Source organism: Rhinopithecus roxellana, chromosome 13, assembly GCF_007565055.1.
Source record: "Rhinopithecus roxellana isolate Shanxi Qingling chromosome 13, ASM756505v1, whole genome shotgun sequence".
Lineage (NCBI taxonomy): Eukaryota > Metazoa > Chordata > Mammalia > Primates > Cercopithecidae > Rhinopithecus > Rhinopithecus roxellana.
This window is the reverse complement of record NC_044561.1, coordinates 99,907,280-99,933,248: the sequence shown is the minus strand read 5'-3', so window position 1 is coordinate 99,933,248 and position 25,969 is coordinate 99,907,280. Positions and strand designations below refer to the sequence as shown.

The 25,969-nt window shown below is 57.4% G+C and overlaps 2 protein-coding genes across 25 annotated transcripts; both read right to left on the bottom strand.

Annotated features, from left to right (window-relative positions):
- Positions 1 to 172: 172 nt before the first annotated feature.
- On the bottom strand, positions 173 to 4,017 carry GFRA4 (GDNF family receptor alpha 4). Its single transcript, XM_030915308.1, has 6 exons — positions 3,975 to 4,017; positions 1,938 to 2,283; positions 1,749 to 1,858; positions 1,521 to 1,655; positions 1,152 to 1,243; positions 173 to 968 (listed from the first exon to the last, which is right to left on the bottom strand). The coding sequence occupies exons 1-6, from the start codon at positions 4,015 to 4,017 to the stop codon at positions 888 to 890; spliced, it is 807 nt and encodes a 268-aa protein (XP_030771168.1). The 3' UTR covers positions 173 to 887.
- Positions 4,018 to 8,764: 4,747 nt separating this feature from the next.
- On the bottom strand, positions 8,765 to 22,969 carry ADAM33 (ADAM metallopeptidase domain 33). Of its 24 annotated transcripts, none has more exons than XM_030915716.1 (22): positions 22,750 to 22,963; positions 20,338 to 20,417; positions 17,912 to 17,988; positions 15,875 to 15,953; positions 15,622 to 15,698; positions 15,353 to 15,542; positions 15,068 to 15,133; positions 14,913 to 14,984; positions 14,596 to 14,762; positions 14,425 to 14,509; positions 14,205 to 14,347; positions 13,530 to 13,707; positions 13,346 to 13,435; positions 12,944 to 13,139; positions 12,687 to 12,795; positions 12,391 to 12,589; positions 12,229 to 12,306; positions 12,045 to 12,153; positions 11,814 to 11,961; positions 10,346 to 10,437; positions 10,105 to 10,177; positions 8,767 to 9,791 (listed from the first exon to the last, which is right to left on the bottom strand). In XM_030915716.1, the coding sequence occupies exons 1-21, from the start codon at positions 22,844 to 22,846 to the stop codon at positions 10,113 to 10,115; spliced, it is 2,397 nt and encodes a 798-aa protein (XP_030771576.1). In that variant the 5' UTR covers positions 22,847 to 22,963; the 3' UTR covers positions 8,767 to 9,791; positions 10,105 to 10,112. The 24 variants fall into 24 exon arrangements, 18 of the variants coding, with proteins under 18 accessions (XP_030771568.1, XP_030771576.1, XP_010377267.2 ...); XM_010378965.2 differs by having other exon boundaries at positions 8,770 to 9,794; XM_030915715.1 differs by having other exon boundaries at positions 8,972 to 9,233; positions 13,530 to 13,710.
- Positions 22,970 to 25,969: the final 3,000 nt, after the last annotated feature.

The window sequence follows — 25,969 nt, the reverse complement described above, 5'->3', positions numbered from 1 at the left end:
GGCTGGGAAATGCAGTTTCATTACCTGAGGGGAGAAGGGAAGAAGAGACAAAATCAATGAAAATCCCTGCCACGAGGAGCTGGTTCATTCCAGCCTCCTTAGGTGAGGTGATGGGGCCCAGAAAGGTTCTGAGGCCACTGGAGGTCACACAGGCCAGCAGGGATACATCCGGCGGCAGACCCTGGTCCCCAGGCTCCAGGACACAGATCACATAAAAGCAAGGTCAGTCTCAGCACACATAGGTTTAATAAGCACTGCATGTTATTCCTACAGCTGCAGGAAACCAGGGGGAAGATGGCCACAGGGCCAATGCCAGGCAGGGCACAAGGTGGGGCCCATCAAGCAGCATATGGGGAATAGGGAAGACTCTGCCAGCATGGTCACGGTGCACAGGTGGCTACAATGGTGGGTAATGCCCAGCTGGGAGGATGCAGTGTTAGAAGGGGTCTTGTCCGATGGATTCCTTAAGGGGTTATCTGCTTGGGAGGCTGATATAATTTCCTAGAATTCTGGGATTTTTGAATGGTCTCTGACCTTCTCTAGGGGATCTGGGGCTCCAGGGAGGTCTCAGCTACAAAAGTGACCCTCTCCTGACCCAACCTTGTGAGAGACGCCAGTGGTTTCAAGGTCTGTGGATAAAGGGAGCTACAACCAAGATGCCTCCTGACAGGGATACCGGGGGCTTTGCAGTCAGGCCCCAGCCTACATCCCTCGCCCCAGGGGATGGCACACAGGGTATCCAGACCTACCAAGGGCAGCGGGGTGAGAGCACCAGGGCCGGCTTGGGGGATAAGCCAGTCCCTTTTCGAGGGGCCAGCAGGCCAGAGAGGCAGCCCAGGCAGGCAGGATGGGGTAGCTAGCTGTGCTGTCCAAGGTCGCTGTCCTAGTCAGAGCAGGGCCTGGAGAGCCAGGACAGGAAGTGTGGAGAGCAGAGAGCGTCCCTCCAGGGCCCTGACTGCGGAGGACACCTTGGGGGTGGGAGCCAAGTGCAGACTTGAGGTAAAAGCCTGGCTCTGCCCTCTGCCTGCACCCCGACCCCAAGCCCTTCATGCCTCCACCCAGATCCACCCGACACGGAAAGGTGTGAAGGTGACAGTGGGGAAGGTGACAGTGGGGGAGGTGCCAGCTCACCCTCCCCTCCCTGCACCTACCTGCAGGAGGCTGTGCTCTGGGTCCCCCTGGGGGTTCAGCTGGTCCAGCAGGACTGGGGGCCACCCTCTGGCAAAGGCCTGAATGGCACCATCTATGAAGGGAGGGGTCCAGGGTGGGCTTGGCTGGGAAACCCTAGCACAGGGCCCAGCACAGGGGACAAAATGAGAGAACTACTGCTGCAAAGCCTGGCTCCTTGGGACGGAAGGTGCGTGGTGAGGAATAACAAAATAATAAGGACAGTTGTGACAGAGTGACTTAACTGTACAGTCTTCCATTCTCCCCTCTAAAATGGCTCCCGGCCAGGTGGCTTGGGAGGGGGCAGTAAGCGACGCCCCAACTCGCCCTCCACCCCCGCCCGGGCCCCTCACCCAAGCAGCTGTTCCTTGTAAAGAGCCCCCGGAAGGCTTCGCAGTCCTCACGCCGGTTCCCGCTGGCTCCGCAGTCGCACCAGGGCGCCACGCGCGCGCTCACGTTGTCCACGTAGTTGGGGGTGACGGCGGTGCCTGCGGGGACCCCGAGGGCGAGGTCATCGGCCCACCCAGGCGGAGATATCCCCTGGAGAGCCCCACCCACGCCCAGATCCCAGCCGCGCGTACCCACGAGGCCCGCGTAGGCGCGCAGGCAGTGGGCGCGCTGGTCCCGCAGGCAGCCGTCGGGGGCGCTGGGCGCGGGAGTGCATGAGGCCTGAAAGGCCAGGAGGCGCGGCCTGCGCGGCGGGAGGGCGGTGAGCCGGAGAGAGGCTCCGCCCCCACCCTCGTCACTGCCCCGCCTCCGCCCGCGCGCACCTGCAGACCCGGCTGCGCTCGCAGAAGTTCAAGGGCTCAAGGCAGGAGGGCGGTGCGGGGCCGGGCCCCGAAAAGGCGCAGGAGGGCACGAAGGTCTGTCGCCGGCGCTCGGCGCACGCGGAGCCCGCGCACGGGCAGAAGAGCAGTGCGTGGGTGAGCGCGGGCGGCCCGCGGGCGAAGAAGCGGCGCAGGGCGCGGCGGCAACGGGCGCGGGGACAGCCCCCCTGCGCGGCCCGGCTCAGGCACTGCGCCACGTACTCCGAGCGCAGCCGCTGGCACTGCGCGTCCGCCGTGCAGGCTTCGGCCGCGTCCACACATCGGTTCCCTCCGGCCGAGCTCACCGACCCTGGGAAAGGAGCGGGCAGGCTGCAGGTCTCCGTGCGTCCCGAGTGCACACTTCACCCAGCCCGTCCACGCCCCTGGAAGGTGGGGGACACTGAAAACCCGAGAAGGCACAGAGTGTGGCCCAGAAGCGGGGCCGACTGTCATTGATAGGCTCTCCATCGTGGGGATGGGGAGCGTCGGGCTCTGGAGGGCCCTGCAACACGTCAGGGATGGAGAGGGAGCATCAAGGCTGAGGCCTTCCCCAGAAGCTTAGGCCCCTCCTTCCCAGGCATCACCACCATTCCCAGAACGGCCTCACAGGTCCAAAGACGGGTCCAGGGGCTCCTCCCACACTCACGGGCACTACCTGACGGGGGAACAATAAGGCTTTCTGGGGATCTGGCCAATAGAGACTTGAAAACCAGAGATGGCTTAGAAGACAGTGGCTGCTCCTAGTCTCTTAATGACAGGCTGGGACACCATACCTTTCCTCTTCTACCCCTCCACCTCGTCCCTTATCCCCCACCATGGAGACACTTTGGGTAGGTCTATTGGTTTCTGTTTCTCCCTCTTTCCTGACCTCGTGCTCCTCCTTCCTGATGCTCCCTTGAGTCGAGGTCATCCTGCCCCATCCAGGGTAACTGTAAGTTGGGACTTGGCAGCCCCTTCCCAGAACTTGAGTCACCAAAACCAGGCTAATCGAATCCCCCCCAGCCTCCACAAGTTCTCCAGTCTGGAGCACCTCATTCAGACTAGAAGCCTTTCTGGTGCCCAGCCTGAGTGGATGTGCACAGCCTGGCCCCTCATCCATCTCCCTGTGTGTTTGTGCACAGGGGTTAGGGGGTGATCTCCCACCCCAAGGCTGGGAGCAGGGTGCCTCTCTGGCAATGGCCGTTGTCTTTCAGGCCGTGGATTGGACCGCATGGTGAGAGTGATTCCTGCTGTGATTTCAGCACCGGCCTCTGCAGGAAGGATGAACATAGGTCGAGGGCTTAGAATGGTCCCTGAGTAGCGGCGATAGATGGCAGCGGGGTCTCCCTTCCTCCCCTCCTCAAAGGGCACACTTTGCCCTCCTCTCACAGCCTTGCCAGGCACATCCCCAGGTCTCGGCTGCACACACCAGCACCTCGTGTGACCTAAGAGTTTGAACCCACCTCTGCCTGTTGCTTACTTGTCACCCTTGCCCAGAACACCCTTACCCCGTCTCCACCCTCATAGCAGCTCATCTCAGATGCAAAATCTCCACCTTAAACCTTTACCAGATTCCACTTTTCACACTACACTCAGTAAAGTGACCCCTCCCTCTGAGACATCCACGCAGAGAAGGAGCCGTCCTAGAAGGTGTAACAACAGATGAACGACACCGAAGATTCACAGCAAGGAATCTGTGCAGTGAGTAGGAGGGCTGGGGCTGAGGGAGGGTGAGAGAGTTGGGAGATGGCAGACAATCGGCAAAAGTTCCTGGGGCAGGGGTGCCAAGGCTGGACTCGGGACAGGGGTCGCGGTGGTGGCTTGACTGGGCTGGGAGGCGAGGTGCTCAGCACATAGTGGGGTCGATTGCCAGGTGTCCCCAAGCCCTGCGCACAGGCCTCTCGCTGGCAACCCTTCTTGTGGTTCAGCTTTTTCTGGAATCTCTTGCCCTCCCACCTTGTCACTGAGGAGCAGGGACAGAGAAGCCAGGGTTCGGGGTCCAGAGGAGACAGGGGTGCTCACCCAGTAACAGCAGCAGCAGCACAAGCCCCAGGCAGCAGACCATGCTTGACCTTGAACAGAGAAGGATGGCTGGCAGAGCCCTAGTCTGATAGGCGCCACCTTCCTAGTGCCTCTGGAGCAGGAGCACAGTGAAAACCCAGCTGTCTGCGCTGATACCCCTGGGAGGAGCCTTTGCTGCGACAACTCCCCGCCCTCACTAAGTCTCCACCCCAGGCTGCACCTTCAGGTAAACCTGGGAGCCACGGGATTCCGCACCTGAATGTGCCTAGATGGACCCCAACACACTAGTCCCACCACGCACACCCAGCAACACACAGACAACCACCCAGGGAGACCTGGTCCCTCCCATGCTAAATTAGGAACACTATGAAACAGCATTTTTCTCTTCCTTTTTTATATAATTTTATTTTAAACTTAAAATTTTTTTTGAATAGAGTAGGGGTCTCATGGTATTGCCCAGGCTGGTCTTGAACTCCTGGGCTCAAACGATCCTCCCACCTCGGCCTCTCAAAGTGCTAGGGTGACAGGTGTGAGCCACCATGCCTGGCCTATTTTAAACTTCTTATTGTTGACTAATTTTAGACTTGCAGAAAAGTTGGAAAATATAAGCATTTTCCTTACACCCTTCACCCAGCTTCCCTTAATGGTACATCTTACTTAATCATAGTCCAATCATTACAGCTAGGAAACTAACCTGTGTACAGTCCTATTAACAAAACTGTAGACCATTTTGCATTTCCCATTTTTCCACTAATGCCCTTTTTCTGTTCCAAGATCCATTCTAGGATCCCATGTCATAGTTGTCTCCTTAGTCTCCTCAGTCTGGGAGTTCCTTCATCTTTCCTTATCCTTATCCGTGACGCTTTTGAAGAATCCTGGCCAGTTATTTTGTAGAATGTTTCTCTTGAGTTGTCTGATGTTTTATTCTGATCAGAATGAGACACAGCGTTGTTTTGACTAACCAAAAAGTTATTCTATAAGTAAATATTGAGGTTAAAAATCTCATCCAACCTGAGCAACAGAGTAAGGCCCTGTCTCAAATAAAGTCTCAATACTGAGATTTTTTTTTCTTTTTCTTTTTTTTTTTTTTTAAGGCAGAGTCTCGCTGTGTTGCCCAGGCTGGAGTGCAGTGGCGCGATCTCGGCTCACTGCAAGCTCCGCCTCCCGGGTTCACTCCATTCTCCTGCCTCAGCCTCCCGAGTAGCTGGGACTACAGGTGCCCGCCACCGCGCCCGGCTAGTTTATCGTATTTTTAGTAGAGACGGGGTTTCACTGTGTTAGCCAGGATGGTCTCGATCTCCTGACCTCGTGATCCACCCACCTTGGCCTCCCAAAGTGCTGGGATTACAGGCTTGAGCCACCGCGCCTGGCCGAGATTTTTAAAGTGACCAAAAAAGCCCCCCCATGGTTTGTCTTGACTTTTTTTTTTTTTGAAATGTCTTGCTCTGTCACTCAGGCTGGAGTGCAGTGGCACAATCTTGGCTCACTGCAACCTCCACCTCCTGGGTTCAAGCAATTCTTCTGCCTCAGCCTCCCTAGTAGCTGGGATTCCAGGTGCCTGCCACCTGTAGATATGAGGTTTCACCATGTTGGCCAGGCTGGTCTCGAATTTCTAACCTCGAGTGATCCGCCCACCTCAGCCGCCCAAAGTGCTGGAATTACAGACATGAGCAACTGTGCTCGGCCTCATTAGCATCTTAAATCTCCACACAGGGGTGTGTTTCTTACTATTATAATGAGCAAAGGATCAGTTTGAGGACAAGTAAAATAAAAATGCGCTTGCTGTCTAGAGGCGGGGAGTCCCTGCTGAAGATAGCTTTGCTTGAATGAGCTCAATTGCAGTGCCAATGCTGAGGCTTGATTGTACGGTCACCACAGTTGCTGCTGCGCACCTAGAACGTGGTTACTTTCTTGACTACCTATCCTGCCTCAGTACATCTGTCTGTGGTTTGTGGTGGTTCACTTCCTAATTTTTTAATGAATTGGAGGACTGTGATGTGCTTTCTACTGTGCTAACCACGGCCACTGAAGCAAACTGTAAACCAAGATCCCCCTGCAATAGTTGTGCTTCACTCTACAACATCTGCTACCGGAAAGGGGTCCAGATTCAGAACCCAGGAGAGAGTTCTTGGATCTCCTGCAAGAAAGAGTTCGAAATCAGTCCGTCAAGTGAAAGCAAGTTTATTAGGAAAGTAAAAGAATAGAAGAATGGCTCCATAGACAGAGCAGCCCTGAGGGCTGCTGGTTGCCCATTTTTATGATTATTTCTTGATTATATGCTAAACAGGGGTGGGTTGTTCATGTCTCCCCTTTTTAGACCATGTAGGGTAACTTCCTGATACTGCCATGGCATCTGTAGCCTGTCATGGCGCTGGTGGGAGTTGTAGCAGTGGCGACGACCAGAGGTCACTCTCCTCGCCATCTTGGTTTGGGTGGGTTTTAGCCAACTTCTTTACTGCAACCTGGTTTTTCTGTTTCTTTGTTTTGTTTTTTGAGACAGAGTCTCGTTCCAGGCTGGAGTGCAGTGACACGATCTCAGCTCACTGCAACCTCCACCTCCTGGGTTCAAGCGATTCTCCTGCCTCAGCCTCCCGAGTAGCTGGGACTACAAGCGCACATCACCATGCCCGGCTAGTTTTTGTACTTTTAGTAGAGATGAGGTTTCACCTTGTTAGCCAGGCTTGTCTCAAACACCTGACCTCAGGTGATCCACCCACCTCAGCCTCCCTAAATGTTGGGATTACAGGCATGAGCCACTGCGCCCGGCCTATTGCAAACTGTTTTATCAGCAAGGTCTTTAATGACTTGTATCTTGTGCTGACCTCCTATCTCATCCTGTGATGCAGAATGCTGTAACTGTCTGGAAACGCAGCCCAGTAGGTCTCAGCCTTATTTTACTCAGCCTCTATTCAAGATGGAGTTGCTCTAGTTCACAGGCCTCTGACACATCCTCTTGTGTTCTGGCGTGTGGCAGGAAAGAGGGATGAGGGAAGGAAACTCAAGACCAAGCTCTGACCACACAGGGCAGGTGCACTCTCCCACCTGTCTGTGGGTGCCACAAGTCAAGGGAGGGGGCGGGACAGAAGAAGGCGTGACAGATGGCCGCACAGAGTGTCAGAGGAAGCCCAGTCCCTCCCGGGGCAGCCCAAGCAGCTGATAGTTGGGTGACCAGGAGAGGGCGTCACAGCTGAGCTGGGCTCGCTCACTGCCCCCAGCTCGATGTCCACTCTGCCCCTCAGCACCCCCTGCTCAGCCTCAGGGTCCATGCCTGCCCTCCTGCTTCCCAGTCACTTCTCCATGCCCGCTCCCTTCCGCTGAGCTTGTTTTCCAGTTCTCCAGCACAGCCAGGTGATCTCGGGCTCCAGACAGGCCTCTGCCCCAGACTGGGACCTCCCCTCCCACAGCCCTCTTTCCTTCCCACTTGGCCTCCCCGGGTTCGCCTCTGAATGGGGAAGGGGTGGAGGGGGCGCTTAGGGAATAGCCAAAAGGGCGGAGTTGGCCTCCCCTAGGGCCCCTTGTAGCTGGGGTGCCATGGGGTCTAGACATCCCCTCCTGAAGGGTAAGAGCGGGGGGGGTATATTCATGTGTTTTTTTAGATTCTGTCTTTTTTCTCTCTCTCTCTCTCTTTTGAGACGGAGTCTTGCTTTTGTCACCCAGGCTGGAGTGCAGTGGCGCGATCTCAGCTCACTGCAACCTCCACCTCCCATGTTCAAGCGATTCTCCTGCCTCAGCCTCCCGAGTAGCTGGGATTATAGGCACAGGCCACCACAACAGGCTAAGTTTTGTATTTTTAGTAGAGATGGGTTTTCACCACATTGGCCAGGCTGGTCTCGAACCCCTGACCTCAAATGATCCACCCGCCTTGGCCTCCCAAAGTGCTGGGATTACAGGCGTGAGCCACCATGCCTGGCCTTAGATTCTCTATTTTATGATGGTTTAACATCTTGGGGTGGGGACTTGTTGGCTGGACAGAAACTGCTTGATTCTTGGGGATCAGAAACAACTCATGCCTTTCATATGCAAACCGACCAATCTTGAGTCCATACACCAACCACCCCCTTCAAGGAACTCCATGTACCAGGCCAGTATTTCCCCTGTCTTAAACCAGCTCAGGGCCAGGTACCAACCCAGACAACTAGGCCCAACCCCACGCCCCAAAGCCTACCAGAATGATTCAAAATGCCAACCCTACCCTCTTCCCCCAGCCCCTTGCCTCCCCAGTGGAAACAGCACTGAGGGCTGTGGCCTGTGCCTTCCACTCGCTCCTGATTCTGTCCCTGGACCAAACCTAGTGCATCCCCACTGTGGCCCTGCAGGGTGGGAAACTGAGTAATAACTTCTTTCAACAGCATTGGGCTCTGTGTCATCATTCAGTCACCTTCATAAATTAAAATTTCACAACTACAACTGAGGCAGGAGGGGGCTTTAGAGAGCACTCTCCCTGGCCCCTTGGACTGGTGGAGTGGAGCCCGAGCTGAGGTTGCCTCCCCGCACTCAGTTTTGGGATGGTTTTGTTAATGTGGCAAAAGCTGGCTGATATAGGCCACTCAGCAGCTCTTGCATGAAGCAATGGGAGAATGTGAACACCCAAGGGAAGCAGGAGTGACAGAGCAAAGAGGGTGTTCAAACTAGGCAACACCGTCCTGTGCCCAGACACATGCCTGAGACCCTGGCTGCCATCTAGGCTTGGCCTGCCAGCCACCACCCTGCTAGCCACCACCCTGTGGGTCCTCAGGGCACCCCGTAGGGTTGAATTTACATATAGAAAAGACTAACCAAGGTCCAAGTGCAATATGTCTTTCTAAAATTTATTTTAGAGACAGGGTCTTGCTCTGTCACCCAGGCTGGAGTGCAGTGGTGTCATCATAGCTCACTGCAATGTTGAACTCAGGCTCAAGTGATCCTCCTGCTTCAGCCTCCTGAGCAGCAAGGCCTACAGGTACACACCACCACGCCCAGTTAATGTTAATTTTTTTTTTTTGTAGATACAGGGTCTTGCTATGTTGCCCCGGCTGGTGTGGACCTCCTGGTCTCTAGTGATCCTCCTACCTCGGCCTCCCAAAGTTCTGGGATTCTCTCATAGGCATGAGCCACCATGCTTAGCCAACGTGTCTTTCTTCTGACTTCTACTTTGGTATCTTTTCTTAAATGGTTCCCTCTGTCCCCTCCCATACACAGAATGGGGGAGAGGCTGTCAGACTCTGAGCTCCAGAACCTCAGGTGCAGCACTGGGATTGTGGGTGGAGGCTGAGGAACCACCTAGGGACAAGACAAGGTGGGAAGAAACAGGAAGGAAGGTCCCCAAAATTATGTTTGTTTGCAGGGGCCAGGCTCCAGGGCAGTGGGAACTCAGTGAAACCATAGGGCCCCAGGACCTCTAGCTTCTGGCCAGCAGTCATGCCCTCCACAGAGCTGGGTCTGTGGAAACTGCATGTAGGAGATGCACCGGGCTCCCAGGACAGAGCTCCTTTCAGGTGGCCAGCACTACCCAGCCTCCATTGGTGAAGGAGGTCAGGGGCTGTGTGACCTTTGCTTCTGAGACTGATGGATTATTGAGCTGGAGAGTATGCCCAGCAGTGTCCCCTTGCCCTCAGGAGCTTCTAATGTGGCTCTGGGTTCCTGGAGTGGGTGGGTCGAAGCTCTACTCGGGGAAGAAACTTCCAAGCTGCCTGAAGGTGCTGGAAGTCCAGTGATTCACTAGCTCTGCCCCTGGAGTTCAAGTTCCTGGAGTGGCTGTCAGTGGCCACCTGTCTTTAAATCTGTTCATTTCAGGAGCTACCTCTCACCAGAGGCAGGATCTTGGCATCTGGACTTGATCTGCTGAGAATGAGGAGGATATATTGTCCCCTAAGGACTGGGGCCCCAGGCTGCAAGCTGTGTGACAGGGAGCCCATCCTCACTCAGTGAGGACCCATTAATGATCCAGGAAAAGCCACAGCTTCTCCCTCCCCAGCTCAGGGGCTTCCACCATCCTGGTCTCCATGATAACAGCTTCTCCAAGAGGTCATAAACTCATGTCCATAATAACCTGAGCCCAGAAACCTGATTAGGGGGCAGCGAGCTGAGGGGTGGGAGAGGTGGGAGGGTGGGTGATGAGAGGGGGAGGCTTTGAATCCCGGTCCCTGCCTACCTTGGGGGTCAGGCGGGACTGCGGGCCACAGGCTTCTCAGGGTGGCTGCTGGGCTCATGAGAGTTCTCGGGGCCTGGGAGCAAAGGTGGAGGGTGAATGCTGTGAATATGGTCAGCAGGAGACCCTGGGGCTGGGGGAGGGCACAGGGGACTCAAGGTGACTGGGTGCTGCCCATCTGGAAGGAGGCAGGAGGCATGAGCCCTTCCCTTCCCTCTCCACCTCCCCCTGGTGCCTCACTCACCCAGGGCCCAGGGCTGTCCAGTGGCTGTGGGGCCCAACTCCATGGGGTGAACGCCGCCCAGGGGGTGGTCCCTGTGTGGGCCATCCTTGGGCCTGAGCAATGTGATTATGAGTCCAGGAGGTTGGCACAGTGACCCTGAGTGGGTTATTGCCTCCCCACAGCATGGTGTCCAGCCCAGGGAGTTCTGCGTTTACTGAGCTTCTTGGGGGCGCCCGTCTGCTCCAAGTCACCCGCTCAGCTCCCTTCCTGCTCCCTCTTCAGGGAAGCCTTGTGATCCAGGCTCCACTTGAGCCTCATGCCCTCGGCTGGCACCTCCTCTCTCTAGTCCTAACATTTCCTCCAGGCTCTGGCACCGCCCAGCAGCCTGGCACTCTCTGGATGTTGGCATCATTCAGCTTCCAAAGAACCCTGGACGTCTGCCCCTTCGGCAGCTATGTCCGCTCTCCTTGCCCCTGGGTACCCTGCTGCCCTTGATGATTCCAAGCCATCTTTGACTGTCCCCATCCCATCTCCCAGGGTCTTGTCATTTCCTGTGATGTTCCTTCCAAACACTCTCCCCTGCCCTAAGACTCCCCCCGCCTGGGGATGAGAAGCAGCCGCCGCCCTCTGCAGCGCCCCCTCGATGCTGACACACCAGGCTCTGGCCACCTTGCTGCTCTGCCCACAGACCCTCAATCACGACTCACTGTGTCAGGGTCCTCTTAGCTGCTACCTGGGGCCCAGGTGGTGCCCTGTCCCTGTTATGCCCTCTGCCCCCATCTCTGGCCCAAATCCTGCCATCTCCCTTGGCTTGCCTGGAGCACTCCCAAGACCAGGCTATGTCAGACATGGCCACAGAGTGCCTGCCCTGCCCAGGGCCCTGGTGCAGGGTGAGTCCTAGGACAGCCATGCTTAGTATTATATGATTCCCCCCTCCACCACCACCCAGGTCACAGAGAACTGGGTTAGGGCAGGGCCCTGGCACAGGGGCAGCCAGCGCCTTGGCTGACCAGTGGTATGGAGTGAAAAGATGTGCTGGGCCCAGCATTTGGGAACTTCAAGGGGGCGATAGAGGCGATTTGGGCAGAGGAAGTGGCAAAGGGCTGAAAACTCATGAGACAGAGGCTAGACAGGCCTTCAGGGGCAGCATGGTACAGGGACTGCAATCTGAGCCGGGGAAAACAGGGCGAAGTCAAGGGTGAGGCATTCAGCTGGTGGGAGAAGCAGGAGCGTGAACAAGAGGAGCTGTACTGGGAGGTAGAGGGCCACGCCTTGCGGTGCTGGTGGTAGGGCAGGGATCCACCCCCTTGCTTGACTGGGAGGCCACTGGAACCTCCTGTTCAAAGCTACTTCTTTCCACAGCCTCTGGGGCTGCTCTCTGCACCTGGGGGCAAGGCTGAGGGCCTGCTCCAACTCCTGCAGCCCCAGCAGAACTCTGAGAAGGTGAACCGCAGAAGTAGGCTCAGGGAAGCAGGCACTTGGAGCCTACCCACTGCACGCAGGGTCCCTCCTGCAGCCCCAGCTGCATCGCTGCAGATGGGCTCCTGGGAGTCGGTAGCAACACCAGGCCAGGCCAGCCCCTGGGAGCAGAGGCAGCAGGACGCTGAGGAGCATGGCCAGCAGGAAGGTGTCACGGTCTGCGGGGATCGGGGGAAGGGGGGCTGAGTCCTGAGCAGGTGCACCACCCCAGCTCCTGCCCACATGCTCCCCACTGGTGTACTTTCAGGCTGCACAGGGCCGCTGTCCGTGCTGCCACCAAAGCCTGGGTTGTCACAGAAGGGTGGAGCCCAGCCTGGAGCACAGTGGCAGTTATGGTTGCTATTGCAAACCTGCAGAGAAGAGAAGGGAAGGAGGGTCACGTGGGATTAGAACCCCAAGGTCACCCCGACTCCTCAGGCTCTCACCCCATGGCTGTGGCAGGCAGTCAGGCAGCGATGCAGCTCCTGGAAGGCGGTGTTCTCGCAGCGCCTACTCTGGCACACCTACGGGCGGTGCACCAGGCAGTGAGTGGGACACTGGCCTGCAGAATTCAAGTGGCAAGGAAGGGTCGGGTGGGCAGAGCTCACCATTCTAGGTCCACACTGGGTGCCTGGTTCTACCATGCCCAGGCCAAGCAGGTCCAGCTGGGCACCAGGGAGTGCCAGTGCTCCCCGACAGGTCACTTCATGGCCATCTAGGTGAACGGTGGAATCCACTGGCACCATGTGCTGTATGAGCAGGCTGGGCTTTCCGCCCTGGCACTGTAGCTTCCCACACAGGGCATCCCTGGGGAGGAAGCAGAGAGGAATCGACAGCTGCAGTACCCCTGTTCCCCAAACCCACTCCATAGCTTCTGCTCCCTCCACTTAGCTCCACTCCCTACCTCCCTGCGCAGGGCAGGAAGTGGCCCTTGCTGTCCTGGCCGCAGTTCCCATGGGCATCTCCCGCAGAGTTCACCACCTGGAAACAGGCCTCGGGGGCTGGATGGGAGCCTGAGGAAGAATGGGCTAGGCTGGGGGCAGCTCGGAGAGGGGCAGCGCTCATCGGGCCTCAGTTTCCCCTGCCCATCTTCCCCACAGTAGAAAACTGGCCCCACCAGAGGATGGGGAGCAGGGTGCAAGGGTGCTCATGTCCTCTCACCAGGCCCCCAGAGCTGCTGGCACTGCTGCTCCAGCGTGGGACATGCGCCATCCCAGCAGTAGCCACTGCCCCTGGCGCAGGGTGAGCCGTCCAGTAGGTAAACGTCTGGGGGACAGTGGGAGGAGATGCCCGTGCAGAACTCAGGGAGGTCACAGTCGCCCATGGCCTGGCGGCACAGCGCTCCAGCCGGCTTCAGCTGCGCAGGTGAAGGGTAGTGGGGAAAGCAGAGAGAGGCCGTGGGCAGTGAGAAGTCCACGTCGAGAGCGTGGCTCAGAGCTGGGGGAGCCAGGCCGACCCACGCCAGCACCCAACGGGGGAACCTGAGGGCACCAATTAACTAAGGCCAACAAACCGGCTCCCAAGCGGCCCGAAACCCTCACCCTGACCCTTTCATGCCCTCACCAGGCAGTGCATGCAGCAGTCCCCGTGGGCGCACTGGGCCCCCGGGCGCAGCGAGCAGTTGTGAGCAAAGCAGCAGAGGTCGCGGCACTCCTGGGACGAGAAAGGCAAGAAGTGACCAGGTGAGGGCGCAGCGCTCCAGACCTGGGCCAAGAGGGTGAGTGGGGGCCGGACGAGCCGATTTAACCTGGCCAGAGCCGCAGTCACACTCCTCGCCCGCCTCCACGAAGCCGTTCCCGCAGCGCGCGGGCAGCACGGGGAGTCCGGGGTCCGGGGCATTAGAGAGGCACGCGCCGCCCCCCTTGCGGAAGAAGGCGCGCAGCTGGCGGCGGCTGCAGGGGCTGAACACGCGCGGGAACGGGTGCCTACTGGCACGGGGAGGGCATTGAAAGTGGAGAGACAGTCCCCCAACCCCCGCGCTTCTCCGATACCCACCCCTGGGCTTGGCTACAGCCGCCAGATGCGCAGACACGCCTGAGCGATGGGAGGCTCGAATCCTCTAGAGGCAGAGCCCAGAGAGGGGAAGTGACCCTCGCAAAGTCACACAGCGAGCGGGACGGAGGACGGTGTGGCCCCAAGAGTGGGCAGCCCGGGACCCAAGGTGGAATCGCGACCCGACGGTGCGCCTCCGGGTGTAAGGCGTAACCTCGCCAGGTTACTCAGAAAATTATCTTCATACCGTTGAAAATCCACTTTGCCTGAGCTTCTTCCCTTTAAGCCTCATAAACCACCCTGAAGCGGACACTATGATCATTATCCCCATTCTACAGGAGAGGAAACTGAGGGACGACCAAAGAAACGCAGCGGAGGAAGTCCTCAGGACTAGCCGCCCCGCCGCAGCCCCGACCCCCCACGAGCGTACCCGGTGGCCGCAGCCATGACGCAGCCTCCGGACTCCGCCGCAGCCTCCACGCAGCAGCCGTCGAGGTCGTGGCTGAGGCCGAGGCTGTGGCCGATCTCATGGGCCATGGTGGCTGCGGCGCCAATGGGGAGCTCCGAGTGGTCCTGGGGGACCGTGGGAGGGCGGTCACTGCGGCCGTAGAGCCTACCGTGTCTCCCCTCGCCCCGCCCGCGGGGCTCACCGTGCTCACGCCTCCCGAGCTCTCAGCGCGGCACATGCCCTCGACGGGCGCCAGGCCCACTGTGGCGCCCTGGAAGGCGCGGCCCCTGGGGGCGGAACGCGGAGTGACCGGGCAGGGCCGGGAGGTGAGGCCGCCCCGCCCAGGACCCGAGTCCGGGTCAGAGGCACCCACGTGAGCAGCTGCGCGGAGTCGTGGGGCCGCTGCGCCCACAGCCTCCGGCGCCACTGCAGGAAGGCCCAGAGCGTGGCGTTGGCGTCCTGCGTGACGCGGCTGAGGTCCCGCTCGGTCCACACTTCCAGACCGGTCAGCACCACCTGAATGTCCAGAGTCCTGAGAAGCTGAGAGCGAAGCGGAGCTGAAGCCAGGACAGGGCGCCCCACCGCGCCGCTGCTCCTTCACGGGGGCGCCCTTTCTCTTCCCCGCACCCCACTAGCACCTGCCTGTCCTGCCGCCGCCACCCGCATCACCACTCTCTCCCCGCCCCCAACCTGGTCCACGTAGTTGGCGACTTCCAGGAGACGCTGTTTGGTGTGGTTCAAGTTTCGCTGCTGGGTCAAGAACTGGGAAGGCAGAAATCCCGGTGGCTTGAGGTGCTGAGCTGGCCCCATCACAGACCCCGCCAACCCCTGGGGTCTCTCCTCACCAGGGTGTGGTCTGCCACAATGTACAGTTCCAGGTACCTCCAGGTCCTGCGCGCTTCTCGCCTGTCCTGCAGAGGGGCAAATGGGGTCCCTGAGTGGAAGCTGCTGGGCTTGAATCCTAACCACCAACCCCAGCTCCCAGAAAGAAATTTAACATGTTTGCTGGAACTTGTTTCTTCAGACTCCAATAAAAATACTGGGACTTAAGGCCTGTGAATTCCTGTCTCTTTTGATTTGGAGAGCTATAGATACAGCATTCCCACTCCCATCCCCTGGATGCCCCTGACCCTGCTCTGGGGAGCCCCAGGAAGGCTGGCCATGCCCGCTTTGTCCCCAGGATCTCTGTGGCCACAGGCTCCTTTCCAGGTGAGCAGCTGCTCCATCCGGAAGATCTTGTGGGTTGAGAAGTCCTTGGAGCCCCGGGGTGGCCAGGGTCGCAGATAATAGCTGGCATTGCTGCTGAGGGTGATCAGGCCACTAGGGTGCAGAGAGGTAGGAGTGGGTGTGAGGGAGCTCTTTCCCCATCCCAGGCCCAGCCTCCTCTCCCAGAGCTCACCTCATCCCAGAGCAGGTGCAGAGGACTACCCAGGAGTTGGGGAAGCCCCTTACTCGCCCATGGTAGTAGCAATGATCCTAGGGAGGAAGGGGCCAGCCCCACATCTCAGCCAGGGCTAGAGCAAGAGGGGCAAGAGGGAGGGTGTGGTAGGGGCTGGCTCCAACCTTCCCTTAAGAATGCAAGGAGGAGTAGGGGTAGGAATGGTGGGGGGTACCTCTGGGGGTGCATCCCAGAGCCCATGGAAGCATCTCACCTTGTGATTGGGGGCCAGTACCACTGGCCGCCCATCTGGGCCGTAGTGGGTTTCTATGTATCCTGGGGCCAGCAGCCTGCTGAGAGGGGGTGTTACAGGGAGCATTGAATTTGGCTTCTTCCTGCTGCCTCCAGGATGTCTCCCAGCCTTCCTCCCTAAATGCTAATGGAGCAGCTTTATGAGTGAGGCACTCAGTGTGTCTTAGGGAAGGGACAGGAGCAATGGTGACTTGTTCAGATCAGAAACTCTTGGGGTAGAGGAAGACTTGGTGATGGTTTTGTTGTGGGAGGTGTGAGTATGGGAAGTGCCAGGGAGGATGCCAGGGAGGAGGAATGGGAATAGGGGAAGAGTTTGTGGTTCCCAGGGGACCTGCAGCAGGCAGCAGGATCCACAGGTCGGGAGGGGAGGAGTCAGGAGACACTGCCGAGGAATGGGACTTGGAGTTAGGGAAATGCGGCAACCTCCCCAGGTTCCCCTGCCTGCTGCCCTCCTTTGTTGGGCATCTGGTCAATCCTCTTGCCCCCACCTACCCTAGATCCTTGAAATGTTTTCCTCAGACTTCTAGACCCCACATACCTCCCATCTGTCCTTCAGTGATTGAAGCTCACCCACTGCCTCCAGAGAAAACAGAACCCCCACCTGCCCACGCTGCTTCCGCCCTCCCCGCTTTCTCCACACCCTACTCCGGTAATGATTTCATTTTCAGGCTTCATCTCAACAGGATCTTTCCCATGTGGACGGATCAATCATAAGTCAATATCTCTTCTTTAAAGAAAATCCTTTACCCCAACCTCACCTTGGCCTCATTACCTCCAGACCACCCCCTAATGATGGCTGCTTCCCACCTCCCGGGCATTCCACCACCTGCCCCAGCTCTGCCCCCCACCCTTGCTCCACACACACCCGCCACCCTAGGAGGTAGGTGATGTGACCACTCCATTGAAATGGTAGGGACGTTGGCCCCAGGGAAAATATGGTTGGGCATAGTGGAACTAGAGTTTGTTCCCAGTCCATCCAACTCCACGAGGGAGAATAAAGTACATGTCAAGTGCTCAGAACAGTGCCTGCAGTCATACAAGCACTCAGTAGGTAATATATATTGATAATACAGTCTGGGTGGTTTTAAGAGCCGGTGCTCCAACTGGGACAGCCACCCCACCCAGCCCAAGGCACCTTCCTGAGTACAGGTCTGCCTGTCCCTTCCCCAGCTCAAAATCTTTGGCTCTGGATGGTCCAGGACACTGAGCACCAAAATGGCCTTTTCTGTGATCTGACCCTCCTGGGACTCCCCAAATTCTTTCCCCCTGTTCCCCTCCCTGTAGATGGAGACCTTCCAGGCAAGTCAGACAAACTGCTGCCCCCAAGTGTAGCCACTGCATCTTCTTCTTTTTTCTTTTCTTTTCTTTTCCTTTTTTTCTTTTTTTGAGACAGAGGCTCACTCTGCCTAAGCTGGAGTGTGCAGTGGTGTGATCTTGGCTCACCACAACCTCTCGCTCCTGGGTTCAAGCAATTCTCCTGTCTCAGTCCCCTAAGTAGCTGGGATTACAGGCGCCGCCACCACGCCCGGTTAATTTTTTGTATTTTTAGTAGAGACGGGGTTTCACCATTTTGGCCAGGCTGGTCTCAAACTCCTGACCTCAGGTGAGCCACCTGCCTTGGCCTCCCAAAGCCACCGCATCTTTGTCCCTGCCCTTCACTTAGCCTGGAGTGCCGGCCTGTCTTTGGGATCCCTCTAGGATTTCTTTAGACTCAGCATATCTTGCAACTGTCCACTAGATGGTGCTCACTCATCTCCAGCAAGGAGCTGACAAGCCACTCCTGGGGTTGGGAGCATGGATGTGCCCCACAGCCGGGCTGACAGCCTCAGCCGTCCTCTTCAGCTTCCAGGGGGCCAGCCACAGGCCTGCGTGACCCTCCCTGTCATCTGCACCCTCTCTGGGGTCCTCTGCCCATCCAGCCACCCGCACAGATCCGTGTCAATCCCTGCCCCACAACACTGACCCCCTCCTCCCAGCCCTACCCCAGCCTGGCACTCACTGGTTCTTCTCCAGCTCAAGCAGGAGCTCCTGGCCTTCAGCCTCCAGGGCCACCAACCCCATGTCTGGCTTCAAGACCTGGGCAAGAAAGAGTGTGGGGCTGAGATGGTGGCCTCCAGGCCTCCTGCCTGTCAGAGAGCAGGTGGCCTGTGCAGCTGGCTGGGGAGGAAGTTCTTGAGGAGAACGTGGGCTGGGGGGTCAGCAGGACCCCCCACATACTATGGAGGGTGTGGAGGAGGTGAGAACATACAAAGATGTTCCCAAGCTCAGAATGTTTGCTGCCCTGACAACAGCCACTTGGAAGGGCATTGGTGCAGCCTGCCAGGCATGCCAATATCCTCCCTAGAGACCTGAGGTCCCAGAAAGGTGCCCCTCGCCTGGCCCGCCCTCTTCTTTCATGCCCAGAAGGGGCATCAAAAGCAGGGGAAGACAGAGGAGTGCTGAGGACATTGTGGGGGCATCAGGTAGCCAGGGCCAGGGCCTCCTCACAGCCTCTGCTACCTGAGGCTTGTTTCCAAATAAGCTGCTGCTCATTCCCTATAGAATTCAAACTTTACTCCCCCACTTCCAATTTTGGCAAACTGCTCCCTCTTCCAAAGTTTTCCTGGGCCTCCAGCAGTCCCTGTCCCCCCTGCTCCGACACCTGCTTCACTGGACCCACGAAGTTAAACATGGACGCCGTTCCAGCCAAGAGAACACACTGGCTCTCAGCTAGGTGTCAGGAGGCTGGCTTGGCCGGCCAGCCCTCTCTCCTTCCCCCACCCTCTTGGCATCTCCCACCCTGTGGGAACACCCCACTTTCCCCTTGTCCACTCAGCCTGGCTGGGGGCCCAGAGTTGGAGCCGGCCCAGGAGCTTCCTGGGAGGCTGCTGTGCCTTCGGAATGTTTAACGCCCGACTCCTTTTCTCCAAAAATGCACTGGGCTGGGGCCCTGTCCAAGGGTCTCAGAGTCTTTGGAGCGAGTTCTTCCTTTGCAAGTGGGGAGCAGATGGCCCTTGCCTCCCTGGCCACAGACCCCACAAGACCTCTGACATGAGCTCATGTGGCTGGAATGTCACTTGCTTTATTGGGGAAAGGTTTGCAGTGGGAGAAAGGCGGTGGCCCAGATGGAAGGCCATACTCGAGGTCCCCGTTCCTCTGCAGCCCCTGCTGTCTTTACTCTTGCCCTCCTGGTACCCTGCCCCTTGATATATACCCCGCTTCTTGAAATGTGAGTGTTTCCTGCCTGTTGGAGGGGATACCCAACCTCTACTCTGTCTTCTGTACCATCTTGGCAGGCTTCCTGGGGGCAAAGGCCCACAGTTATGGGGAGCAGGGTCCCTTTGGAGCTCTTCTCTTGGTCACAGCCCATGCCAGACAGACAGGAAGGCCCAGAGGCAGAGTGACCCCAGTGTGTGCCCAGCCTTCCCCTCCCGGGGATGGGGAGGGCAATCTCAAAGCTCAGACCAGTGCTGTGCTTGACCAGTGCAATGGGGGCCTTGTGGACCTAGGGGATCCCAGTGAGGGCCCTGGGTTGGGAGCTGCTAGGTCTCTGGGGGCCTCCCAGCCTTCATGATAATGCTCCCCTGCCTTCCCTCTTGCTGGGTTTGGACAGTAGGGCTGAAAATTCCAAACAAAGAGGGCTCTCTAAGTGGGGCAGGGGTGTAGCCAATGGTTTAAAATCGTTCAGACCTTAGTGGGTCTCAGGCTCCCAGCCTAAAGAGCTGTGTGACCACGGACAATTTCCCTGGGATTGTCTGGGATTCCGTTTGCCCATCTGTAAAATGGGCATATCAAGGGTACTGGCCTCTTAGTTTGTAGCACAGATATTACGGTACAAACAGATGGGGCATGGTTATTCTGGAAGCTTGTGAAGGGCGGGATTGGGAGGAGGCTGGGGCAGAGCATCCTGCAGAAGCACATAGCGTGGTCTCACATCTGGGGGCACCAGGAGAGTGACCACTGCCCCCCCACACCAGAAGTGGATTCCACAGGAGCCAGTGAGGCTGAAGGTTCAGGCCCTCAGTGGTGGGGCCCTGAGAGGGACAGCAGTGTGTCCACAGGGTCACATGTTCTGGTCAACTTTCGAAAGGTTTTCTTTTTGGTGCTTTTTTTTGTTTTTTAGGCTCCTGAAAAGCTTCAGGCCCCACAAACCCTGGACCCACTTCTGCCTGGTGGGGGTGGGGGTGGCCCAGATCATCCAGGGCGGGAGGGAAAGGGGGAGGTGGGGCGGAGAAAGCTGAAATGACTTCCATGTGTACGGACTCACGAGATCTAGATGTCCAATCCCCAGTGCCCTCTTCTGCCCACTCGGCAGGGAGGGGCCTACAGGAGCAGTGACTTGGTGGTTCTGGGGACCCCAGCAAAACTGGAAGCTGTAATGTGGAGGAGACAAAAGGGATGGGAGTTTCAGGGCCCCCGTGGAGGACGAGGTGACATGGCACTGACCAGCTCCTCCAGGCAGACGGCGCGCCAGGGTCGTCCATCCAGGACCCAGTGGGGGGTGACTGGCTGCCCAGGGATATGTCCTGGAGTGAAGACAGAGCACAGGGTGAGGGGGACCTGAGGAACACAGGGGCATGGGACAAAGCAGAGGGAGGGGGTTAGAGGACATCCCCAGGGAGGCACTGGAGGCCTTTCGGGGCAGACTCCATCTTCAACATGCGTGGGCTCAGCCTAGAGAAGGAGGGACACCCATGGGCATCCTTGGATCTGAGGAGCTACCAAGGAGGAGGAAAAGAGAAGGCTGGGAAAGGACAGCTCAGCTGGGGACACGGGAGTCCCCTGACCTTTGGTAGAGGGGCAGGCTTGGGGTCGGTGATCACAAGAAGCCAAGGCCGCCAGTGCAAAGGGGAAGGGAAGAGGGAGGCAGCCTCGGGTATTTTTAGATGGGCAGCGGATGCTTTCAGGGTGAGAGATCTATGAAGAGAGCACGCCTGTGCAGCCTCATCATCTGAGAAAAACAACAGCCAGATGTGGCCTTGTGAGGCCCACCTTGCCCGGAGCTCCCTCGGGGACTCCGTCCTCAGGCAGAGTTTTGGTACCCTGGCCCAGAAGGCCCCTCCTCATCTCTTCAAGGTGAGGGGAGGCTTCCGGACCGAGCCTTGGTGCTCCCTGGCAGGATGTGCCTAAGGGGGCTCTAGGAGGAATCCCAGAGCCAAACATTACTCAGAGGGCGCCTGGAATGCTCCCCTGGAATGCTTCCAGCCCCCCACCAGCCCCAACCACTCCCACAGGCCCATCCTGCAGGAGCCAGGCCCCAGGCACTCAGAGCCTGCAGCGGCCCTCCTTCCCTAGGTACCCAGTCCCAGCTCCCAGAACGGACAACCCCCGCCCCCACGCAGCCCTGGCCTCAGTCCTGCTGGGCTGATGGCTGCCTGTGGAAGTGACTCAGCTCCTGCTAGGCCACCCTAACTTCTTTTTACTCCTCCACCTTCTCTCCCAGACTCCAAGCATCAAAGACCCTTCCTCCAAGAAGCACTCCTTGATTGGATGAGTGAGTTGCCATCAGGCAAATGAGGACCAAGAGGAGTCTGCCACCTTGGAAAGGAGGCTAGAGGGGCCAGTGCAGGGAGGGCTCTGAGTGGATCTGGGGGAGGGGAAGGAGAAGGAGAGGAGGTCTCTCAGCCCAGAGAGCACTTAACTGAGAGTAGAGAACCAAGCTTTGCTGCTCCTAGGCCTCTAAGGGTTTGGGGAGGAGGTAGGGTGGGCTCAGGCACAGGTGTGTGGGTGCAGTGTGGGTATGGGTGCTCTCCACATGGCCTTGCACGCACATGCTGGCCACAGGCACCCTGACCCCAATGAGGGGGAGAGGGGCAGAGCTGGAGCTCCAGTGACTGGGTGAATGGGAGTGGACCCCGAGGGAGCCAGGTTGGTATTGGGCACATAGAGCCCCCCTCTACCAGGGGTCCCGTCGCCTCCCCTGGCCCCAGGATAGGGCTCAGAGGGGAGGGAGTAGTGGACCGCCTAGGACCCTCCCCTGGGGCCAGAACAGAGCAGACCCCTGTACCTGTTTGGTCCCCACACAGTGCTGTGGAAGCCATGGCCCAGGCTGCACAGCCCAGCCCAGCCCTGCATGCCTCCTCCTTGGTTGCCCCCCCTGTGCCCTGCCAGGCACTTGCTGTGCAGTACTGGCTAATCCTCCCACCCGCTTGCAGAGGTTGTTACCAGCCCCATCTTAACATCTTTGTTTGGAGGGAGTACGCTGAGGAGACAGTGCTGCCGTCTTCCCAGAGCACAACTAAACAGGCACCTTCTGTCTGGAGAGGCCCTTCTCTATCTCACCAAACAAGGCAACAATATAAACAACATGCACACTGCCCTGCCGCCCTGGGAGGAGGGACTAAGGGTGAGCAGGGCAGAGGCCACAGCTAGTTCTGCACCCTGAGAGCAAAGCAGGGACTCTGGGGGACTCTTGGGCATGGGGGCTTCCTGGAGGATGGAGCCCCGCTGAGTCCTAAAGGGTGGAGGTGCAGGAGCTGGTCACACGGTGGCCGGCGGATGGGGGTTGGGAGGTTGTGAGAGGGAGAATCCAGGCAGAGGGAGCTATGGGCTGGGGGCTGGGGGCTGGGCTGCCCCCGAGGGGGAGGGGGCCACGCCCTCCGCTTTGCCAGAGGAGCGGCAGCCGGGCAGTGTGGGCAAGTCCTGGCCCGAGGCCAGCCCAAGTACACTTGTGCGTCCCTGGGCAGGTCCCACGGAGACGCCCCCAAACCGTCCCCACGCCCTGACCTACTGGCCGTGTGGTCCCGGGGCTGTGCGACCCTCTGCGCGCTGACCCCGGCTCTGAGCAGAACCCATCCCCTCCACCACCACCACCTCGCCTCGCCTGCCCCTCAGGGCGCACCCCGCCCGGGTCCTCACCTTGAAGCACCCCGGCGCCCGGCACTGGCCAGAGCAGCAGCAGCAGTAGCAGCAGCAGGAACGGGGACCCCCGAGCTCTCCCGGGTCTCCAGCCCATAGCTGTGAGCTTCTCGGCCTCTAGGCTGTGGCTCGCAGCTGCGGCTCCGCCCGGGCTGGATCGCGGCCGACCCACGTCCCATGCAGCCCCAGGCCGCCGCCTTCCGACCTTCCCGCCCCCACCCGCTACGGCCCGCCCTCGCTCCCGCCTCCCCTCCCCGCCAACCCCGCTCGGAGCCTGGCCTGGGGCCCCGACGGCGTGCGCCCTGGGGGGGCCGGGACGCCACTCCAGGACCGCGGCCCCTCGAGGGGTGGAGCTGGGCGGAGAAGGGAATCCATGCGGCCTCGGGTGACCGGCCTGAGCCGTCCCTCCCCGTCGGTCTCAAAGGGCCTCTACTCCTGTGAGGGGTAGAGAACCGCTGGGAAGGTTCTATGAGGACCGCGGCGTGGTGGGGTGGGGCGATGGGCAAAGGCCGCCTGTCGCTGCTGAAGTCGGCCCTAGAAGCGCGATCTTCTGTGGTCTCCTGGGGCCAATCTCGGTGCCCTCCTCGCTACCCGTCCTGCCCTGAGGAGAACCTGGTGGAGGTTGAGTCAGGTCATCCACCTGCGCTGGGTGCCCCCAGGGATGGGAAGGTCCAGGCCACTGGCTGCGGCTGTCAGTGTTGCTGTCTCCGAACCACAGTGGCCGCCAGCCGCTGACCCCGGGGAGGAGGGAGCCAGTAGAGACGGAGGTCTTGGGGGCTTCATTGCTGGGCAAAGGCGGTGCAGCGGACAGAACAACCCTTTGTCCCTGGCGGTGGCCAGATGACAGAATTGTATAAAGCTACAGACTCCCAGACCTTGGAGACCTTTTTGGCCTCAGTAACACCTGTTTCATGTTTTAAAGTTTTGTTTTCCTACTCGGTGTAAATTTGGATGAGATGTTGACTTTTTTTTTTTTTTTTTTTTTTTTTTGAGATGGAGTCTCCCTCTGCCTCCAGGCTGGAGTGCAGTGGCACGATCTCAGCTCACTGCAATCTCTGACTTCCTGGTCCAAGCGATTCTCCGGCTCACTGAAAGCTCCGCCTCCCGAGTTCACACCATTCTCCTGTCTCAGCCTCCCAAGTAGCTGGGACTACAGGGGCCCGCCACCGCCATCCCCGGCTAATTTTTTTGTATTTTTAGTAGAGACGGGGATTCACCCTGTTAGCCAGGATGGTCTTGATCTCCTGACCTTGTGATCCGCCCGCCCCAGCCTCCCAAAGTGCTGGGATTACAGGTGTGAGCCACCGCGCCCGTCCAAGATGTTAACTTTTAAGCAATTTTTTTTTCTGTGACAGTTCCTCTCTTGTTACCCAGGCTGGAGTGCAATGGCACAATCTCGGCTCACTGCAACCTCCACCTCCCGGGTTCAAGTGGCTCTTCTGCCTCAGCCTCCCAAGTAGCTGGGATTACATGTATTTGCCACCACGCCCTGCTAATTTTGTATTTTTAGTAGAGACGGGGTTTCTCCATGTTGGTCAAGCTGGTCTCAAACTCCTGATCTCAGGTGATCTGCCCGCTTCGGCCTCCCAAAGTGCTGGGATTATAGGCGTGAGACACCGCATCCGGCCTACTTTTAAGCAAATCTATTTGTTTTTGAGAATTTGGAATGTAGTGATCTGATTAGTTCGAGCAGTGAGAGAAACCTACGTTCATATGTCTCAAAATCAAAAAGTACAGAAAGCATAGGGAAAGTCTTCGTGCTCTCAGCTCTCCTCCCCAACAGGAAACTAATATGATTAGTTTCTTTCATAGGCTTTTAGATTATTTTTGTGTATACTCAAGACAATACAGACTTTTTTTTCTCTTATTAACATTTTTCCGCACATTGATTTTTTGTTTTTGTTTGTTTTTTTTTTTTTTGGTCACTTAATACATCTTAGATATCAGTGCATTTAGAGGGCTCTTGTTGTTCTTATGAGTATTATTTAGAGACAGGGTCTCACTCTGTCACCCACACTAGAGGGCAGTGGCCTGATCATGCCTCACTGCAGCCTTAAATCCTGGGCTCAAGGAATCCTCCCACCTCAGCCTCCTGAGTAGCTAGAACTACAGGCACGCAGCACCAGGCCCAGCTAAAATTTTTAGTTTTTCTGTAGAGAGGGGGTCTCACTTTGTTTCCCAGGCTGGTCTCAAACTCTGGGTCTTGGCCGGGCACAGTGGCTCTTGTCTGTAATCCCAGCATTTTGGGAGGCCGACGCAGGCGGATCACTTGAGATTAGGAGTTTAAGACCAGCCTGGCCAACATGGTGAAACTCTATCTCTACTAAACATACAAAAATTAGTTAGGCATGGTGGTGAGCGCCTGTAGTTTCAGCTACTCGGGAGGCTTGAACTCAGAAGGTGGAGGTTGCAGTGAGCCAAGATAGTGCCATTGCACCCCAGCCTGGGCAACAAGAGTGAAACTCTGTCTCAAAAAATAAAAATAAAAAAGAACTCCTGAGCTTAAGTGATCCTCCTGCCTCAGCTTCTCAAATCATTGGAATTACAGGAGTGAGTCGCCACACCTGCCCAGCTATGAGATTACTACTTATTATTACTACTTTGGATTTTCAAATCAACTTCATTAAGGTGCAATTTACACATAATAAAATGCACTTATTTTAAGTGGCCAATAAGATGAATTTTGATAAGTGTATATACCTGCATAAGCATCACTATAACACAGACACATTCCCTCACCCGCAGAAAGAGCCCTGTGCCCTTGCAACCAAACTTCCCCACTCTCAACCCCAGACAACCACTGATCTGTTGTTCTCTGTCCATAGATAAATTTTGCCTGTTCTAGAATCTCATATAAATGGAATTATGTGGCATGTACTCTTCTGTGTCTGGCTTCCTTCCCTCTTTCCAATGTTTTTGAGATTCATTTACACTATTTTGCATATCAATAGTTTGTTCCTTCGTATTGCTGAATAGTGTTTCGTGGTTTGAGAGAACCACAGTTTCTCTACTCACCAGTGCAACGTAGGGTTATTTTCCAGTTTGGGGCTCTTATAATTGGAGCCATATTTACACGCAGAGAGAGAGGAAGAAAGAGGGAGAGAGAAATATTTATTATAGCAATTGGCTCACATGATTATGGAGGCCAAAATGTTCCAGGATCTGCCATCTGCAAGCTGGAGAACCAGGAAAGCCAGTGGTGTGATTCAGTTTGAGTCCA

Bases quoted from the DNA above. Each gene is read 5' to 3' on its own strand.
- GFRA4 (XM_030915308.1), bottom strand. From the start codon at position 4,017: ATGGTCTGCTGCCTGGGGCTTGTGCTGCTGCTGCTGTTACTGG. The intron at 1,656-1,748 runs GTACGCGCGGCT...GGGTCCCCGCAG, and splicing joins CGCCTACGCGGGCCTCGTGG to GCACCGCCGTCACCCCCAAC. The intron at 1,244-1,520 runs GTGAGGGGCCCG...CTCCCTTCATAG, and splicing joins TACAAGGAACAGCTGCTTGG to ATGGTGCCATTCAGGCCTTT.
- ADAM33 (XM_030915708.1), bottom strand. From the start codon at position 22,928: ATGGGACGTGGGTCGGCCGCGATCCAGCCCGGGCGGAGCCGCAGCTGC. The intron at 13,436-13,529 runs GTTAAATCGGCT...TTCTCGTCCCAG, and splicing joins GTGACTGCGGCTCTGGCCAG to GAGTGCCGCGACCTCTGCTG. The intron at 10,438-11,813 runs GTAGGCTCCAAG...CACATTGCTCAG, and splicing joins AGGGACCCTGCGTGCAGTGG to GCCCAAGGATGGCCCACACA.